At 41.6% G+C, this 16,850-nt stretch overlaps 1 protein-coding gene across 2 annotated transcripts in view; it reads left to right on the top strand.

Annotated features, from left to right (window-relative positions):
• The window catches only part of TULP4 (TUB like protein 4), a 787,154-nt gene that overhangs the window by 522,968 nt on the left and 247,336 nt on the right, over positions 1–16,850 (top strand). For both annotated transcript variants that reach the window (XM_085612155.1, XM_085612156.1), the window contains one exon: positions 3,164–3,330. In XM_085612155.1, coding sequence (XP_085468281.1) covers positions 3,164–3,330 — 167 coding nt within the window. The remainder of the gene's footprint in view (positions 1–3,163; positions 3,331–16,850) is intronic.

Genomic DNA, 16,850 nt, shown 5'->3' with positions numbered 1-16,850 from the left:
CTAGAAGATTTCTTTTGGATGAAATTATGGTCTACCTAAAGAGTTAACTGCATTTTTGTGGTTTTAGGTAGCAGATAGAGGGTGGGTGTAATCGGTGTATCATTATTTAAAAATGGGTATTCTTTCCACTCCAAAATACCTTTATCTTTCCATTTATTCACCATGTCACTGCATTTATTCTATAGATCAATATAATGAACTGTTCTCAATAAAATTACTACGTTTCCCCCTTTGAGTGTTTAATTACAGTACTAATATAATTTTGTAATTTTAGGAGGACTGCCTCTTCTTGCTCTGTCAAATTATCTTTAATAGGAAGTCTTTTATTCTGCAGTGCTAAAAGGTCTCTGTTGACCAAGTCACAGGATACATCAATGTTATCATTTGTGTTGTAAATTTAGATTGCTGTTTAAAGTGAGTACTCCATATAAAATCAATCTTAAACCCATATTCTTTCATTCTTGTAAGGTGTTCACTATCTGCTAATTGATTATCTGGTCCTAAAGCTTCAGTGTTGTCTTAATTTGCATAATTTGTCTAATACATCAATATCTGAGATTAGCAGATTTGCCGTTACCTTATATAGTTTGTAAAATCTTGGTTTGAATCTTTTTATTTTTCATAGTGCGAAACCTGCCCAGTTTACGTTTGTGTGCAAATTTAAAAACACCAATATGATTTTTAATATAATTAAGACAGAATGCTGGTAAAAAAAGAAAGGCATAGTCTTTGTTCAATGTTCTTAAAAGATCGTTCTGACAAATTAATTTTAGTCAGTTGTCCCTGTTATTCTTCATTGTTTCTTCTGTTTTTGCCCCTTAGTTCCCATTTAGTTTGCATTGTCTTATCTCTGTCTGAATTTCTTGTTTTTCTTTTGTTTCCTCTTTCTTTTCCTCTCAGTGGTTTCTTTTGGAAATCTCTGCCACTTAAGAGAATCTTCAATTCCTCTAAAAAGACATTCGAGTGGTGGTAGCTATTGTGTCCTCATTATCAGACCTCAAATTAGAAGTGGTGCCTTCTGTCTTTTTATCAACCATTTGTAGATTCTTTGCTTTGTTCTTATCAGATTGGAGTCCAACAAATTTCTTGACTATTTTTAGACTGCCTCTTCTTTCATACTCATTTTTGTCACAGTGGAATTCAATATACATTGTGTATGGGACCTTATTTCCTGTTCGTGTTTGCCCAAGCGATCCTCCATGAGCTCAAAAAATGTCATGATCTAAGCTTGATCAGTTTCTGATTTCAACTCTGCCATCAATGATTTGATTCTTTTCAGTGTGTCATCTACTTTCTAGCATATTTCACAAAGTGTATAATTGAACTTTGTAAATATTTTATAGTGTGCTCTGTTCCTTCTTCAAAGAGATGCAGGTGAGGGTCTGAAAATGTTGGTATCGTGAATTTACATAGATCTCTGCGGTCCAACGTCTCAGTACTTTCATGGAGATGTCCCTTTCCACTATATACCCAGTTCCAAAGTCTGTAATTTCTCTATTGTGTAAAATTTCTGTTTCAAAGTACCTGAGACACCCGCTGATTTGGAGTAGGTTGCTGATTGTACTATGGATGTTTAATCATAAAGACAATCTGCTGCCTCCTTGCGCCCTTCAGAAGATTCCTGGTAGTGATCATCTTAATTCAAAACATATGGCCGTTTGATGTCTCATTACCCTCAGTGGATTACGGGTCCCAGCCTGCTCTCAGACATTTGCAGAATTGTTACTATGAGTCAGCCGGCCAAGCAGAATTGTCTGATTCTGTCTTGGTGCTCAACTGTATGTCAAAGTATTTAATGGAGTTTTGTAGGTGGGAGCCTTGTTTACCAATAGCTTCCTCCAAGGTTTGAGAGCTACATCTATATATTCCTCAAAAGCCCGAGAGTTAAGGCTCTTCATTTCTGGATCAGGGCTTGTACCCCCACAATGAGTCCTGTTCCAGAAACGAGGAGTCTTGTCTCTTGGACTATATATTTTTGGCAGACCAAGCTTCAAAAAGCAAGGTAGTACTTTACTAATGGCAGCAAGCAATGTAAAACATGCAGACCAAAGTCCTGTATGCAGTGCTTCTCCTGTTGTAAAAGGATCCTGCCCTCACTCCTGAAATTTAGTATCTACAGAAGATGGATGACTTAAGCATGAAGCCCCTGGTGATAAGCAATTAATTGCCTCAAATGGATCCAATTAGACAGCAGCTCTCACTCTTGGAACAGGGAAGATTGTAAAAAGGAGGGGCCTTCTTTCTCGTCCACTTTGTGAGAAGAGGTCAAGGCAGGTGTGGCCCCATCAGACAGAGATTTGGGGTGGAAGGTGTACAGAGAGCCGCCTCAAATGAGCGCATTCATCACTTACTGTTTGACTGTTGTAGATTGTCTGAAGTGATGTTGGCTGATCTTTATAGAATTGTCAATGCCAGGTGAAAATGGTGTATATGAAGAGATAAATATTATGGAACAGAGCATATTAATACTAAAGATGTGCAAAACTGTAATGTAATTTCATGAAAAATTACGCAATTTTGATTTGATTTTGTAAAACCCATATATGCCCAAGAGCCCGAAAAGTTAGGTTTTAAGGCATCTTAAAACCGAACTTTTCGTGCTCCCTCTATAGTTCCCCGATCATTGACCTATGCAGCTCAGTCTTTCGTAGATGCTAGTGCCAAGACGCCCTCGGGCATACGTCCGCTTTACAAAGTAAAATCAAAATTGCGTAAAGTTTCATGAAATTACATGAAATGTTGGGAAAATTCTGTGTAATTGTATACATTTTGCAAAATGCGCTTTGGAGTAGCACCAATGAAATTGAATGTGAGGGTAAACACTGTATTCAAAGTCACTCGAGATGCCTGCATGGAGACGGTTTCACAAAGAAAATTCTCTTGGCTCATTTTTTACTCAAAACTGTCTCTCGTCACACATTTTATCCTTGAACAAATCCTCTGTAGCAGAAAATAATGCAAAATTTCGCAAACTGGACCAGTGTTATGAAAAACTTTGCTCAGGCTTAACGTCTTGCGGAATCTTTGACCCATTTCTGCAAAAGCTTTTGTGTTTGGAAAAAAAATATGTAATAATTAAATAAACAAGGCCTGTTTTATAACTTATGGGAATGTGTTTTACTAGTAATGTCAGTCCTAAATTGTCTTGATTTGGGATTTTCAGATGTTGTTGTACAGTGGTGTACACAGGGAAACCTGCTGGCTGTGGCTGGAATAGAGAGGCAAAGCGCCCTTGCAGAGATTAGTGGAGGCCTGTTGCTAAAGAGTGCTCTAATCAAGTTTTACAATGTACGTGGAGAACATATCTACACACTGGAGACGCCTGTGCAGGTAAATATTGCAAGCCTTTTGTTATGTAATTGATGTCATTTGTAGTTCCTTGGTAACGCAACTCTCTTTGCTGAAGTATTGTGATCTAAAGTAACTTGCAATAAAGGTTTATTTTGTGTTTATGAAATCTGACCACTAAAATCTGCCTCTCTTAGTGCATACGATGACTGATTTTAATTGCAACAAATAGAAAACATACTGCTGAGATTCTTAGCCTGTCTCTTTAAGAGTTAACTGGATATCCGCACATACAAATTAATTTACCATAGACCTTTTTGTGCTTGATGTATTCTATCTACAGTGTTAGTGACTGGTGGGTATTATTTTTAATCGAAATATCTCCAGTACTGCTGATCTGCTAGGTTTTGATGAAGGCAGTCACAACCTTATCCCGGTCTTCTCTCTTTCATTGATAAGAAGCGACTTGAGAATTAGTAGTCATATGGGATCTAGTTCACAAAACGTTTGCTGCTTGCCAAAAAGATAGTGCATGAAAAAAAACACTCTGCATACCAACATTTTTTCTGCTAGGTTCCTTCTGGTGTCTACCATGTTTGTTTTGTTCCAAAGAGTCTTTTCAGCATGCCTGAGATCAGATTTATTATACTTGTTTCCACTCCCTTCCGTCTCAGTCACAACCAAATCAACTGTCCCTTAAATGACTGAGGTCATCGGTTCAGACTTGTTTTACTCATAAGGATGCTTTCAATAGTGAAAATGCATTAGTCCATAGTACGCATGGATCAGTTCCTAAAGAACTCCCTTGATGACAGCCTCTTGTTTCCAGAGACTTGTGGGACTACAAGCTATGTGTAGTATTGGAGTGGGAGTCTGTGTAAAATGCGACGTGCAGTCCCTGCAACAGAGCAAGCCTGTTCCTATTTGTCCATTTATGCTATCAATTTTTAGGATGATAAACCTATGTACCTAAACCTCCTGTGCGGGCTACTCTCCAGCTGCTGAATATTCCGATTGCTACTGATTCTTTGGGGGGGGGGGGGCACTTTGTGAATATCGTCATATTAACTTTGTTGGACAAATCAAAAGCATCCTGTAATGAAACCTGTCTCCTGATCCTTCTGGACCTATCGTGTGCATTTGACTCAGTAAACCATCCAAAATTATTAGAACACCTGGAAAATAGGATGGGCTTATTGGGAACTGTACTGAAATGGTTCTACTCCTTCCTAGAAAACAGATCGCAAAGATTCCTGGTGGACAACAAGCTATCCCCACCATCTCCGATTCAAATTGGGGTTCCACAAGGATCAACACTATCGCCTTCACTATTTAACCTATACATCGAACCATTAACTGAAGTACTGCATAAGGCTAACATTTCCTTTCACATGTATGCTGATGACACCCAGCTGTATATGAAAATATAATCTCCGGAAGAGATCAACACAATGAACCAAGCACTCAAGAAAACCATTCTATGGCTAGCTGACCATCATCTTAAGCTCAACTCTTAAGAATGGACCAAGATGATCACAGCACTAAACGGTACCCCAACGATAGTTGACTCAACCAAATCCCTTGGTATTACATTGGTTTAAGATCTAAATATGCGAGCACACATCAACACAATGGCAACAAACACTTGTTTTCATCTTAATGACCTCAGAAAACTGAAGCCACTCATCGATCCCGGGGATCTGAAAATGGCAGTACAGGCACTGGTCATATGAAGAATTGAATATGGATGCGCAACTCTATTAGGGCTCCCTAAGATCTCAACAGCTCCCTCAATGCAGCATCTAGACTTATAACAGGAACAATAAAATATGACCACATTACTCCACATCTTGAAAGCGCGCAACTTGCTACCATACGAGGCAAGAATAGAGCCAAAAATTGCATGAATCACACACAAGTCAATACATCACAAAACTCCGCATTACCTAGCCCAGAAAAATACGCTATCCGGAGGCACTAGACCCTCGAGGGGATCGGAGGATTTTCTACCGAAACCAGCATTCTTCCGTAAGAAAAAAACTTACGATACAATGTTCACGGGAACTGCTCCAAGGATTTGGAATTAGCTCCCACCGAATAACAGAAGAATCACCTATGATCCAGTATTCAAAAAGGAGACTAAGCTCTTTCTGATGGATAAATGTCTCCCATAACGATCAGTGTGTTAACATAGCAATATTATAACTAGCTTGGATATAGAAGAACTCAGGAATGGTCCTATCTTAAACTTAAATACGACACAACAATCTGGATTGTAATCTATTTATGTATATTATTCCTCAATATATTTGTTTTGTGTATGGATAAATATATGCCAATGTTGGTGGAATACATAGACAGGTTATTGACGTGAAAGAAATGTGATATCTGCTGATATCGAAGGTGGTTGAAATGTAAAGCACTCTGACACCCAAACTTTGGGTCTAGTTCGTGCTATAGAAAACAATGAATACATAAATAAATAAAATCCCTCCATATAAACCTCCTGAAGAAAGTTATGTGTTTTTTCTGGCCTCAAAAGTATTTCTTACAGTGGTTAGTTCCAAGAGTGCGCGGACCTATACAGACAATACAGCTCTTTTTTTCTATATCGGAAAACATTGAATCACTCTTTCTCCACAGGTGTGCCACGTTGCCAGCTTTTATTGAGATTGCTGCTGTGGGTTTTTTTGTGCAGCTTGTTTGGTGTCTAACCCACATCACTGGCTGGCCTACCAAAGAGAGCATGTGACCTCAGGAGCTAACTCTGCTCCTCCTATGGTATTCAGCATCATTTGAAGAGCCTGTGGATGTCCAGTTATGAACTCCCTTGTCACTCACCAGAACTCCAGATGTTAGCATTTGATTTCTTGGATGGGCAAGAGTTTTGAATTTGTAGGGAACTGTCTATTGTAAAATTGATGACACCTCCCTTTATCGCTTCCCTACAAACTCCATTGGTTCAAAGCGTCCCTCAGTGCTCTGTCATGCTTTGGTCCTCCTCAATCATGTACTTCCTTATAAGAACACCCAGCCACCAGTCCAGAATAAGGACCTAATATCCATGGATGAGGGAAGAGCCTGCATTCTTCCATACCTCCACTCAACATGTGGTTGGTTACTGCTGAATTAGACTTTGTCCTCTTTTACCAGAACTCAGGCAGTCTGGTAGCTTTTAGGAATCCTGCACCTAATGACAGTACAGAAGAAGATGAGGTTTTGATGATTTCAGGCCTTGACTAAAATAATGAACTTTCTGAGACAGTGGATGCAACTAGTTGGATGCCTACAAAACCTTGCTTGTGGGCATTGGCATCTGCAGGAAGCGATTGAGAGAATTCTTTTCTTCTATCGACTAGACAGTCAGAAGACCATCTGGCTGGTCTACTGCATCACTTCTTGGAACCCCTTTTTCTCCACCCACCGCTGTCAGTTTTTCAACTTCTGGTTGGATTTTAGAACTTCAACCTCATCCTGCCCAGGTAAATAGACTCTTATTTGGAATCTGTAGTAATAGGCTGTAGAGAAACGGTACCTCTAAATCCTACAGTGTTCCTTTATGTTAAGGTGTTGGTAAAAACTCATCTGACATCTAGACCCTATGAAGGTGTTGATTTTACCTAAACGATGACATCTTTCTGACAGTATTTTTCTTTGTCCCCCTTAGGAAGAGGAAACTTGACATAGTATGTATAATTCGGTCTTGCACAAAACCAAGCCTTCACATTCTATCAATGCATGGTTTGTTAGTGGTGGCGGCAGTGACGCTGGCTGAGTCGCATCTAAGACAATGAATTATGTTCTGTATATCCCACTGCTGCTATCTGCATAGGAATTCTCCTCTGATTTCTGAGCAGCCTTTTACCAGAGCTAAGCTTGTCTCGGTACTCCTATATCCGGTGTAGGGTATGCACATGGGCTGTTCTGCAGATATTTTGGAGGGAGTCCACTTGAGGCCTATCCCATAATCAGTACTCAGTTTGGTCAGGAGGTTTTAAAGAGTTTTTGCCGAGACATACTTAAGATTTCTTCTTTTTTTTTTTAAAAAATATTTTTATTGATTTTTTCCCGTTTTTCCTCACAATAAACACATTGTTATACATTTAGACATTAGTACATTTTCCAATCAGTATTCCAGTCTTTGAATACTCTACCATGACTGGTTTGAAGTTTAAACAATACAAAGTAACAACGCACACATTTTAGACAGCATGTACCTACTTAGGTACAACTATGTTTCAAATTATATCAGATTAACCTATACTACCATACTTGCTTTCCACTTCGCTATCGGTTCCCAAATTTTTAAACCAAGCCTTCTTCCCCTTTTCCCCTTGCGTGCATATATTGTTTTCTCAAGGTTATAACAGAATAATAAATTTGCCAGCCATACTTGCATTCCCGGGGGTACCTTGTCTAACCATGCTCTTGCTATTGACAACCTCAAGACTGCCGCAGCCACGAACACAAATTCCTTGTATACAGATCCAACTTGATTGTCTATCCCCAACAAGATCATCATAGGTGACACTTTTCTTCGTATACCCAATGTATTACCTAAAAAATCCTCAACATTTTTAATCAGGGTATACAACTGAGGGCAAGTAGCAAACATATGGATTAAATCTGCGTCACCTGCATTGCAACGAGGGCAAGTAGTGCCAGTGGAGCCTCCCCATTTAAATATTCTCGCGGGAGTGTGATAGAGTGAGAACAAAGTCTTATAGTGTTGTGATTGCAGGGGGCCCGAGCACAAAATACTACAACCCAAGTCCAAAGATTCTTGAAAATTTCCGGGCTCCACCCCCAATTTTCCCACCCACTTATTACTAACTTTTTCGATATCATCTAACTTTCCTTTAACAAGACATGCGTAGAAGGATCTAATTGTGCAATCTTCCGCACTTTTTATTTTCTCCAATATTTCATTAGTACTAAATCCCATACTCCCACCTTGCTTGCGACAAAAGAAGCTCCTTACCTGTAGGTATTTAAAAAAGTCCTTACTCTCAATACCATACTTAAGGGTAAGGTCTGCAAACTGAACTAATCCCTCCTTATCCATTAAATCCCCAATCTGTACTATCCCTTTTTGAGTCCACCTCGCCATTGTCGAATCAGCAAACACTTCTGGAGGGAAGGACTTATTCTTATAAAGCCTGACATACCTATTATATCTTCCCAATCCCATTTTTTTAAGGAAAGTATTCCAAATCCTGGTTGCTGCCCCTACGGTCTTAAATCTAGTCCTTTTATGATATCCAAACACAATTCTATTTAGAAAATTATTTTCCGTCTCTGCCCCCAATACTATAGAATACACCTCTGTGGGGAGGGTCATATTTCCTGTATCGAGTCCCCAACCACCTATCAAACCCTGCATGTATTGTAGTGCTGCCGCAATTTGATATAACCTAAAATCAGGGGTCCCCCATCCCCCTCTTTCTCTTGGGAGGGTCATATGTCTATAAGCCCGCCTGGTTTTCCCATGCGCCCAGATAAATCTATTCAAAACTCTCTCTAACAAATTAAACCATTTACCTTCAAAAACCAAAGGGATAGCCCGAAAAAAATATAAAAATTTGGGCAGGATCAGCATTTTAATCAAGTTGGTACACCCCATAAGTGAAAGATGCAGGTTGTTCATCCTCTCCAATTCCCTCTTTACCTTCTCAATCAGAGGGGTCAGGTTCAATTCTACAATCTTATCTAGATCCGTCGTTAATAACACCCCTAGATATACTGCTGAGGAAGCCACCCTATCATCATTACATAATGTATTGCTGTTTTTAATAATCTGCGTCTTTGATCTGTTTAAGCTATAGCCCGAAATCTGGCCAAATGCCTGGGCCTCAATCTCAACCTCCGTTATAGCTTGGGTGGGGTTCGGGGTCATAATAGCTATATCGTCTGCGTAAGCCAAGGTCTTGATGCTGCAACCGTTTACCCTCATTGGTGGAATCTCTTGATTAGCTTCGAGTCGTCGTAATAGCGGTTCAAGATACAATGCAAAAAGGAGGGGGGAAGAGGGACATCCCTGCCTAGTCCCCCTAGCAATTTTAACTATATCCGACAACCCACCGTTCACTCTAATTCTTGCTGTTGGGGTGTTATAAAGTACACCCATAGCTTTGATAAACGGCTCCCCCATCCCACACCACCTCAGAACCTGCCAAAGGTAATCCCAGGAGACCCTGTCGAAAGCCTTCTCGGCGTCTAAAAAAAGCGCTGCGACAGGACCCCCTAGGACACCTACAGCGTCAAACATAGTAATAACAGTCCTAACGTGCTGCGTTGTTCCCTTACCAGGGATGAACCCGTGCTGTATAGGTGTTACCAACTGCTCAATGATCCCTGCGAGCCTCTTTGCTAGAATTTTAGAATATACCTTAACATCAGAATTCATTAATGTAATTGGTCTATATGACCCTGGCATTTCTGGCGGCTTACCCTTTTTCAAAATTACGATTATGTGAGCCCCTCCCCATGATTCCGGGCTAGATTCCCCTAACTGTGCTTGTTGCATTATTAAGAACATGTCTGATAGGAGTACATTTTTGAATATTTGATAAAATTCAACCGGAATTTGATCTGGCCCTGCTGCTTTGCCTCCTGGTAGGTTACCGAGGGCCTCAGAGAGTTCTTCCATCTGTAACGGTCTAGCTAATACCTCTTTATCTTCTTCGGACATTATCGGAGGGGGAATGTTACGCAAATAGTTACCGACCTCCGCCAAACATGCTGACTCCTCTGGGGTATACAAATCTGTATAAAACTTTCTGAATTCTTCCCTAATTAAATTAGTATCCGTAACCATGTTCCCGCATACATCCCTAATTTCCTTTATCGCAGCTGCCGCCGTTTTCTGCCTAGTTCTAATTGCCAATACACGCCCCACCTTCTCGCTCAGTTCATACGTTTCTTCCTTCTTTGTTAGAAAGTTATCTGCAGCTTGCCTAGCGAACCCTTCCACCACTTCAGCTTTTAGGGCTATAATTTCCAACAAGTGTACTTCTAAGGGTAAATTCTGTGCTATGGCCCTGCTGAGGTTTTCTTCCTTTCTCAATAATCTCTGCCCAACCTGCTCTCTCTTAACTCTCTCTCTCTTTTGTCTCCCCCCAACAAAACTAATTGTTTCTCCCCGTATTCCTGCCTTAAAGGTGTCCCAGACCACTCCCGCGGCCGCTGTCCCCCTATTAACATCCCAAAAACATTTAATCCAGGCATTCATGTGCTCCCTATATGCAGGATCCTTTAATAAAGCCCTCTCAAAGGTCCACACTGAGGGTGTCCTTGGTGTTTGTCCAATCTTAAGAGTAAGAATCACCGGGCTGTGGTCTGATATCACCCTAGGCAACTTCTCCACTTGTGCCCCCGAGAGTAAACAATTAGAAATCAAAAAGTAATCAAGCCTAACCATTAATTTATGCGGGGCGGAAAAGAAAGTACTTCCATCTAGATAGGGATGTAGCTTTACCCATGGGTCCACCAAAGCATTATGTATAACCATATCAGCTAGTGCCCTAAATACTTTCCTCTTTCTGCCCCGGTATATCGCATCTTGGCGTGTAAATGAGCTATCTAAATCATGAAGGTTAAAATCACCACAGCATACTATGGGCTCAGGCCACTGAGCCAGCTCCATATCTAAGAACTGAAATACATCTGGGTCATCCTCCGTGGAACCATAAATTGTAACGAGAGTTATTTTCTGCCCCCTAAAGCATACTTCCAAAATAACCCATCTACCCCATTGATCTTCCTTCTTTTTCCCTACAACCACATCCCTTTGTCTACCCAAAACTGCCACCCCTCTCGTCCTAGTCCCCTGTTTAGTACTTGCCAACACCTTGAACCCTAGTTGCTCCAAAAGGTATGCCCTACCTAATTCTATATGGGTCTCCTGAAGACATATCAGATCCAATTGCAAAACTTTTAAATATGCTGCCACTCTCATCCTCTTGTTCCCCTCGTTAAGACCACATATATTGATTGATGCTATCCTGCACGCCATACTGCTAATATTTGTAGATGCCACAGCTGCCAAAGATAAGCATTATTTACCATCCTCAAACCAGTTTGTGTACAACTTAAATTTCCTACATGCATAACAATGTGCCAAATCTTAAAGTATACCAAACAATAATTATTACTGTCCCCCCCCACCTGAAACCACCCCCGCCCTCTCCCACCCTGCACAACCCTCCCCACCTCCCTCCCCTTAACAGGCAAATAGGCCAGAGACCTATGTGTGCCCGCCTTGGTTGCGCGGGTCGCATCCCTCTCCCGCAAGGTACCTTAACATTCCTGTGCATTACTGTGCTGCCCTTCCCCCTGGCCCTGATATCTATATACAGGTGACACTTGGATGCCTACAAGTACTCTAACCCCCCTTATGCGTCCTCATTTCCGCCAAGAATAGCTCAGCCTTGATCTCAGAAGTAAACATCCACGTTTTCCCACTCACTATCACCTTAAGCCTGGCTGGGTATAGTAGATATGCTTCCAAGCCTAAGGCTTGGAAGGGAGCGATCAACTGCCTTAGCTTCCATCTCCTCTCTATAGTAAAGTGGCAGAAGTCGGGTCTAGCAAAAAAAGCGTTACCTTCGAAAATCCTTCTGCTATCTGGTCTTGCCTTACCCAAGATCTCCTCCCTGAGTAAGAAGTTCCCTAAGTACACTAGTATTGCCCTCGGGTGATTCTGCTGTCCATCCCTCCCAACTCCTCCTGTGGCCTGAGCTTTCTTCATAGTGAATGGGAACCTGTGCGCCCTCTGTACTTCTTTTTCCCACTGCCACTGAGACTCTGGAAAGGCCCCTCTTAAAAGATTAACAACAAATTGTCTAACATCCTGCCCTTCTGACCCTTCCGCCACACCCAGCAGTCTAACATTGTTCCTCCTCTGCCTATTTTCAAAATCCTCCATCTTCCAACACATATCCGCAGTCATTTTTTCCTGCTCCGTCTTGAATTGCTGCCATCTCCCGACATCATCTTCAAGCTTACCGGTGCGCTCCTCTACCTCTGTTACACGTTCCACCAGTACATCGTATAATTTATTAACCTTTCTTAAACTGTTCTGGATTTTCTTTGATGCCTGTCTCGCCCTACGGCTTTCTGTCCTTGCCTCACTTTGCATCTGCTTCATTGTGGTAAGCAGAGTGTGGAAGGGGTCCTGCGGGGGAGGAGTAGGGCCAGCTACCGCACCCTCAATGACGTTACCGGATTTGCTATCCTCCTGATATACTTGTGAGGTTGCAGAGTAATCCCACAGTAACCGTCTATCTAGATGTCTAGATGGGTCAGAGTTTTGTCTCTTTGATTTTACACGACTCTTCTTTGTTGTGGATTCTTTCCCTGATGTACTGGTGCCAGAATCAGTGCATTCCTGATTGTCCTCGTCATCATCCTCTGTGTTGGACTCTGATGTGAGTATTGACACTGAGTCTTCGTTCACTGAATAGAACTCTCCTTCCCCTTCAAGGGAGGTACAATCTCCTCCCCCCTGAGGGTGCTTACCGGTTTTCTGCCCCTTTAAGCAGCTCTGATTTTCTATGCTGCTCCTACTCCCCCAGGTACCGATCTCTTTCTTTGAAGAGTTCATCTCTTCTTCCAACAATGTTAAGGCCTCCAACATATCACCAGTGGTAACATCCGTGCAGCTCATATCAGTAACCAAGCCCCCTCTGGCCTCATCTTTTCCTCCAGTATTGTATTCCTTTTGTTGTACACCCCCGATATCTGACCCTCCTACCGCTTGTGAATGCGCTTCTGCAGTTCTCCGCTTAGCTCTTGACTCCGGTCCCAACTCGCCTTGTTGCCTAGCAATCTGGCTCCCGCCGCCGTCTGTTACGTCCTCGAGGACGCTCCCCGAGGCCAGGATGACAGCGCCGTCAGTCTCGTTGAGAGAATCTGGCATCTCCGACATCACACTGGGCTTCGCTGACAGAATCTCTTCCATGGTAGGTTGCCGCATCCCCGCGTCCCGATTCTTTTCATCTCCTTTCCCGGGGTAGAGTTTACTCACAACGCGGTCTCCTCCAGTGATTCCACTGTTGCTTCCATTGTTGCCTTTAGTAACCGTATTTGGTTTCCGTGCGTCTCCATTTTTCACCTTCCTGATCGCGCCGATATTCTTCTTCCCCACGGGTGTATCTGACTTTAAACTAAGAGTTGCAGTTCCAGACTTCGCTGCGGTATCCACTGTCTTTTTCCCTTTTTCACTTGCCTTTTCTTGGTTTGCCCGGTTGGATATTTTAGGGGCCATCAGTAATCCGTCTAGGAAACACCTGATTACTTGCTTAACTCGTTTGATCCAGAGCACTTGTGCCTTGAAATATTCAGCTTTGTGTAATCCGCTATACCACCATCGCGCTAACTCCATCACAGGCAGCACAGCATCGCACACAGCAGTCTATCCATAGATGCGGGAGAGAGTAGGGATGCGTCCTCTCAACACAACGCAGCGGCGGCCATCTTGCCTGCCTCTTGGGTGAAAGTTCAGCAAAGCTTTTACCTCTGAGTTCTGTGAGCCTACTTAAGATTTCTTCTGCTGTGGAATCTAAGTGCAGATTTTTGGGCCAAGATGTAGGATTAAGGTGAAGTTTCCATATGGTGTCTCTGTTACTCTTAGTCTCTACCATTTTTAACACAGTCCCACCAACCCCACAGGCATCCTTCTAACAAAGCACAAGTAGGCACCGTCTTTAAAAAATAGTTCTATAGTTTCGCTCCCTGTCACTTTAAAGGCTAGTATCCACAGATTCACACTAGTGAGAATCTACAAACTAGGAGTAGTGCTGTCAACTTGAAGGTAATTGCATCATATTGATTGCTGTGGTTTAAATAGCACCAAGTCATTGTACTGTAACAGCTTGTGATGGAAACCTAAGATTCGTTGGAGGACTTATGTTATGTGATTTGCTTCTGCTGGTATTGCTTTTCTCATGTCTGATCTTCAGTATAGCTCAGAGAGCTACAGCATGGGCCACTGCTCTTAATTTGGAGTTCTGAGATAAAGCTGTGTTCCCTGGGTCATGTATCTGTTCTTTTGTGCCAAAGGTCTTCTGAAAGATTGTTGACTGAGCGATTCTCTCTGCTTGAGTCAAAATTGTTATTTGGACTAGGAACTCCAAGTCTTAATGAAAGCTCTGTACTGAGTTCTATGTAGGATACATACTTACTCGGAGTCCTGTGGTATATTTATTTTTGGGTGTAAATGGTATTTGTGCACAATTTTAGATTTGAAGTACAGTGGATATTGCTATTGTACCAGCAAAGTTTGGCTAAACAATTTCCACCAAGTATAATATGGAGGAATTTGTTCAAGGAAGAGATGTTGAAAGGATGAACACCTGCAGTTTTATCAACTAATAAAATCAAAGTCGACTGCAAAACTTGTAATTGGCACAAGGTGAACTGCAACTTGCGACAGTAGCATTTAACTTTGCAGGAGTTTGTCAGGCAAATAATCCGCCCAACTCAGAAGTAGGCGTTTAGGGACCGATCCACTCATATACATTGAAGAACCAGGACGTGCAATGAGCACACCTACTGCTTTACAAATAACTGTGCAGTTTGTATTTAACCTGTGTGCTTACAGATTGCATTGCTAACTATTTATTCATAGGAGGTCGCAAAATTACCTGTATAATAGATGATTAGTCAGGTTGCATATTGAGGCGTCATGTGAATGACTGCGAATGCAGGGACTGCAGGCCTGCACAAGACAGCAGACTTCCGTCCATCATTTGCCTTTCCAACTGGGCACCCTTTTAAAAAAAAAACATAAATGTAAGCTGCAGCCATGTCCATTCAAGAGGTAGATACTGCTTTTATTAAAAAAAAATATATATATATTTTTTTCAAGTGGCCATGAGCAATCCTTTTGGGTACTTTGGCTCACTTGGTTAGTGTTAGGTTGCATTATTTTTTTGGGTGCATGCTACAGTTGGATTCAATCTAATTCTTAAGGCTTCACAGTAGAATTTAGTTCTGCATTATACATAGCCGAACATCAGTTCAATTAATGCTCCTTTTTCCAGTTCACTTTCTAGCCCAACCGCTTTTGTCAGTTTGGACTATTTTCTAATTAGGATTTGGAATGAGAAAACATCTGTCGTCTTTAGAAAGCATTGACAGCTCAGCATTTATCCTAATGAATTGTGAAGGTATGGTACGGAATTAGCCATGACATGCAAGTCTCGGAGCAACTGCTTGGCACCTTTATTTCCATATGTGTTGTGATCCAGTGCAAGACTGGGAAATGGGGAACAACATATACCAATATCCTCCCTGCGTCGCAGACCCGTCGTCATGCACACTCATTCATACACGCATTCATTGGTTGGGCCCATAACACCAACTTACACACGTCACCATTCACAAGTCTACACACACAGGAGGGATGAATAATTTAAGCGCTGGACATGTGGGGGGGGGGAACACCTTATAACCTATAGGGAGAGAAAAGTTATTTCTACGAAATATACATTAACATCCGTCGCCTATAGATCCCTAATCTTAAACATCAAGGCACTCCACCCACTTGATCCGTGGACCAATAAGTTGGATTGGTTGATGGTGATTTAGAACCAGCTAAAACACATTTTAAGAATCGGAATCCTTATTTCTCTTAATGAAAAACCACAAACTCATATTTTCTTGTTAATCTATATTTGTTTATCTAAATTTTCATAATGATTTATATATGCATTTTATCTCGTCAAAGTTCAGAACTTCTTGGTCAATTTAAGTAAATCGCAGAATATCATATTTACCTAATCTGGCTATTTGGGATCCTCAATTAATTGGCTCTGCATAACCGAGTTTGTCGTAAATTGTCCGAATAAAGCAGGCCAAGGCTCAAAGTCATCTGCTCAGCACGTTACAGTCCAAAATGTATCAAAGGACCAGAAATTGTGCAAGCATCTGTCATAGCCTGTGGGGTTTGGAAACGTTTGTAGTCATCAAGCGGTCTGGCAGCATCTGGACCATCAAGAAAAAGGCGTTGCAGTTAATTAAATAATTTCCTAACCCACTACCCTTGTTATAATGAAAACCAGGTTAACATGATACATTTTTAGGCCAAGAACAGTGGTGATTGGCTGGTTGGGATCGTCCGATTCTTATTCCCAGATTCTCAGTACAGTTCGAGGGGTGAGGTCACTAGTCCGCTCTTGTATCGGCTTGTTCCGGTTTACTGTAAGGTTGATTGTTCCCTTATCTTGGCAGACCACCAAATTCTTATCCTTGACCGGGAACATGATGAGTATAGGCCGCTAAGAAGTTCACGATACTGTCCGTACATGCGCAGTTGACTCCGCACCTCACGAGACAGTGGCCACATCTTGAATTAGGCCCAGATGTCAACTTAAGCGAAACAAAGACAAATGAATAATTAATACATAGAAATGATGATTCTAATGTTAACCCTTTACTAATCCCTTTGTGTTTGTATTTATCTAGCATATAGCCACATTTAAAGCCATTATATTCACTTTTTTGATCCTCCACGAAGATGCAAACGTCACAAAGCAACATATCATGCAATATATTATTAC

Source organism: Triturus cristatus, chromosome 6 (genome assembly GCF_964204655.1).
Source record: "Triturus cristatus chromosome 6, aTriCri1.1, whole genome shotgun sequence".
Taxonomy (NCBI): Eukaryota; Metazoa; Chordata; class Amphibia; order Caudata; family Salamandridae; genus Triturus; species Triturus cristatus.
This window is presented reverse-complemented; position numbering and strand designations above follow the sequence as displayed.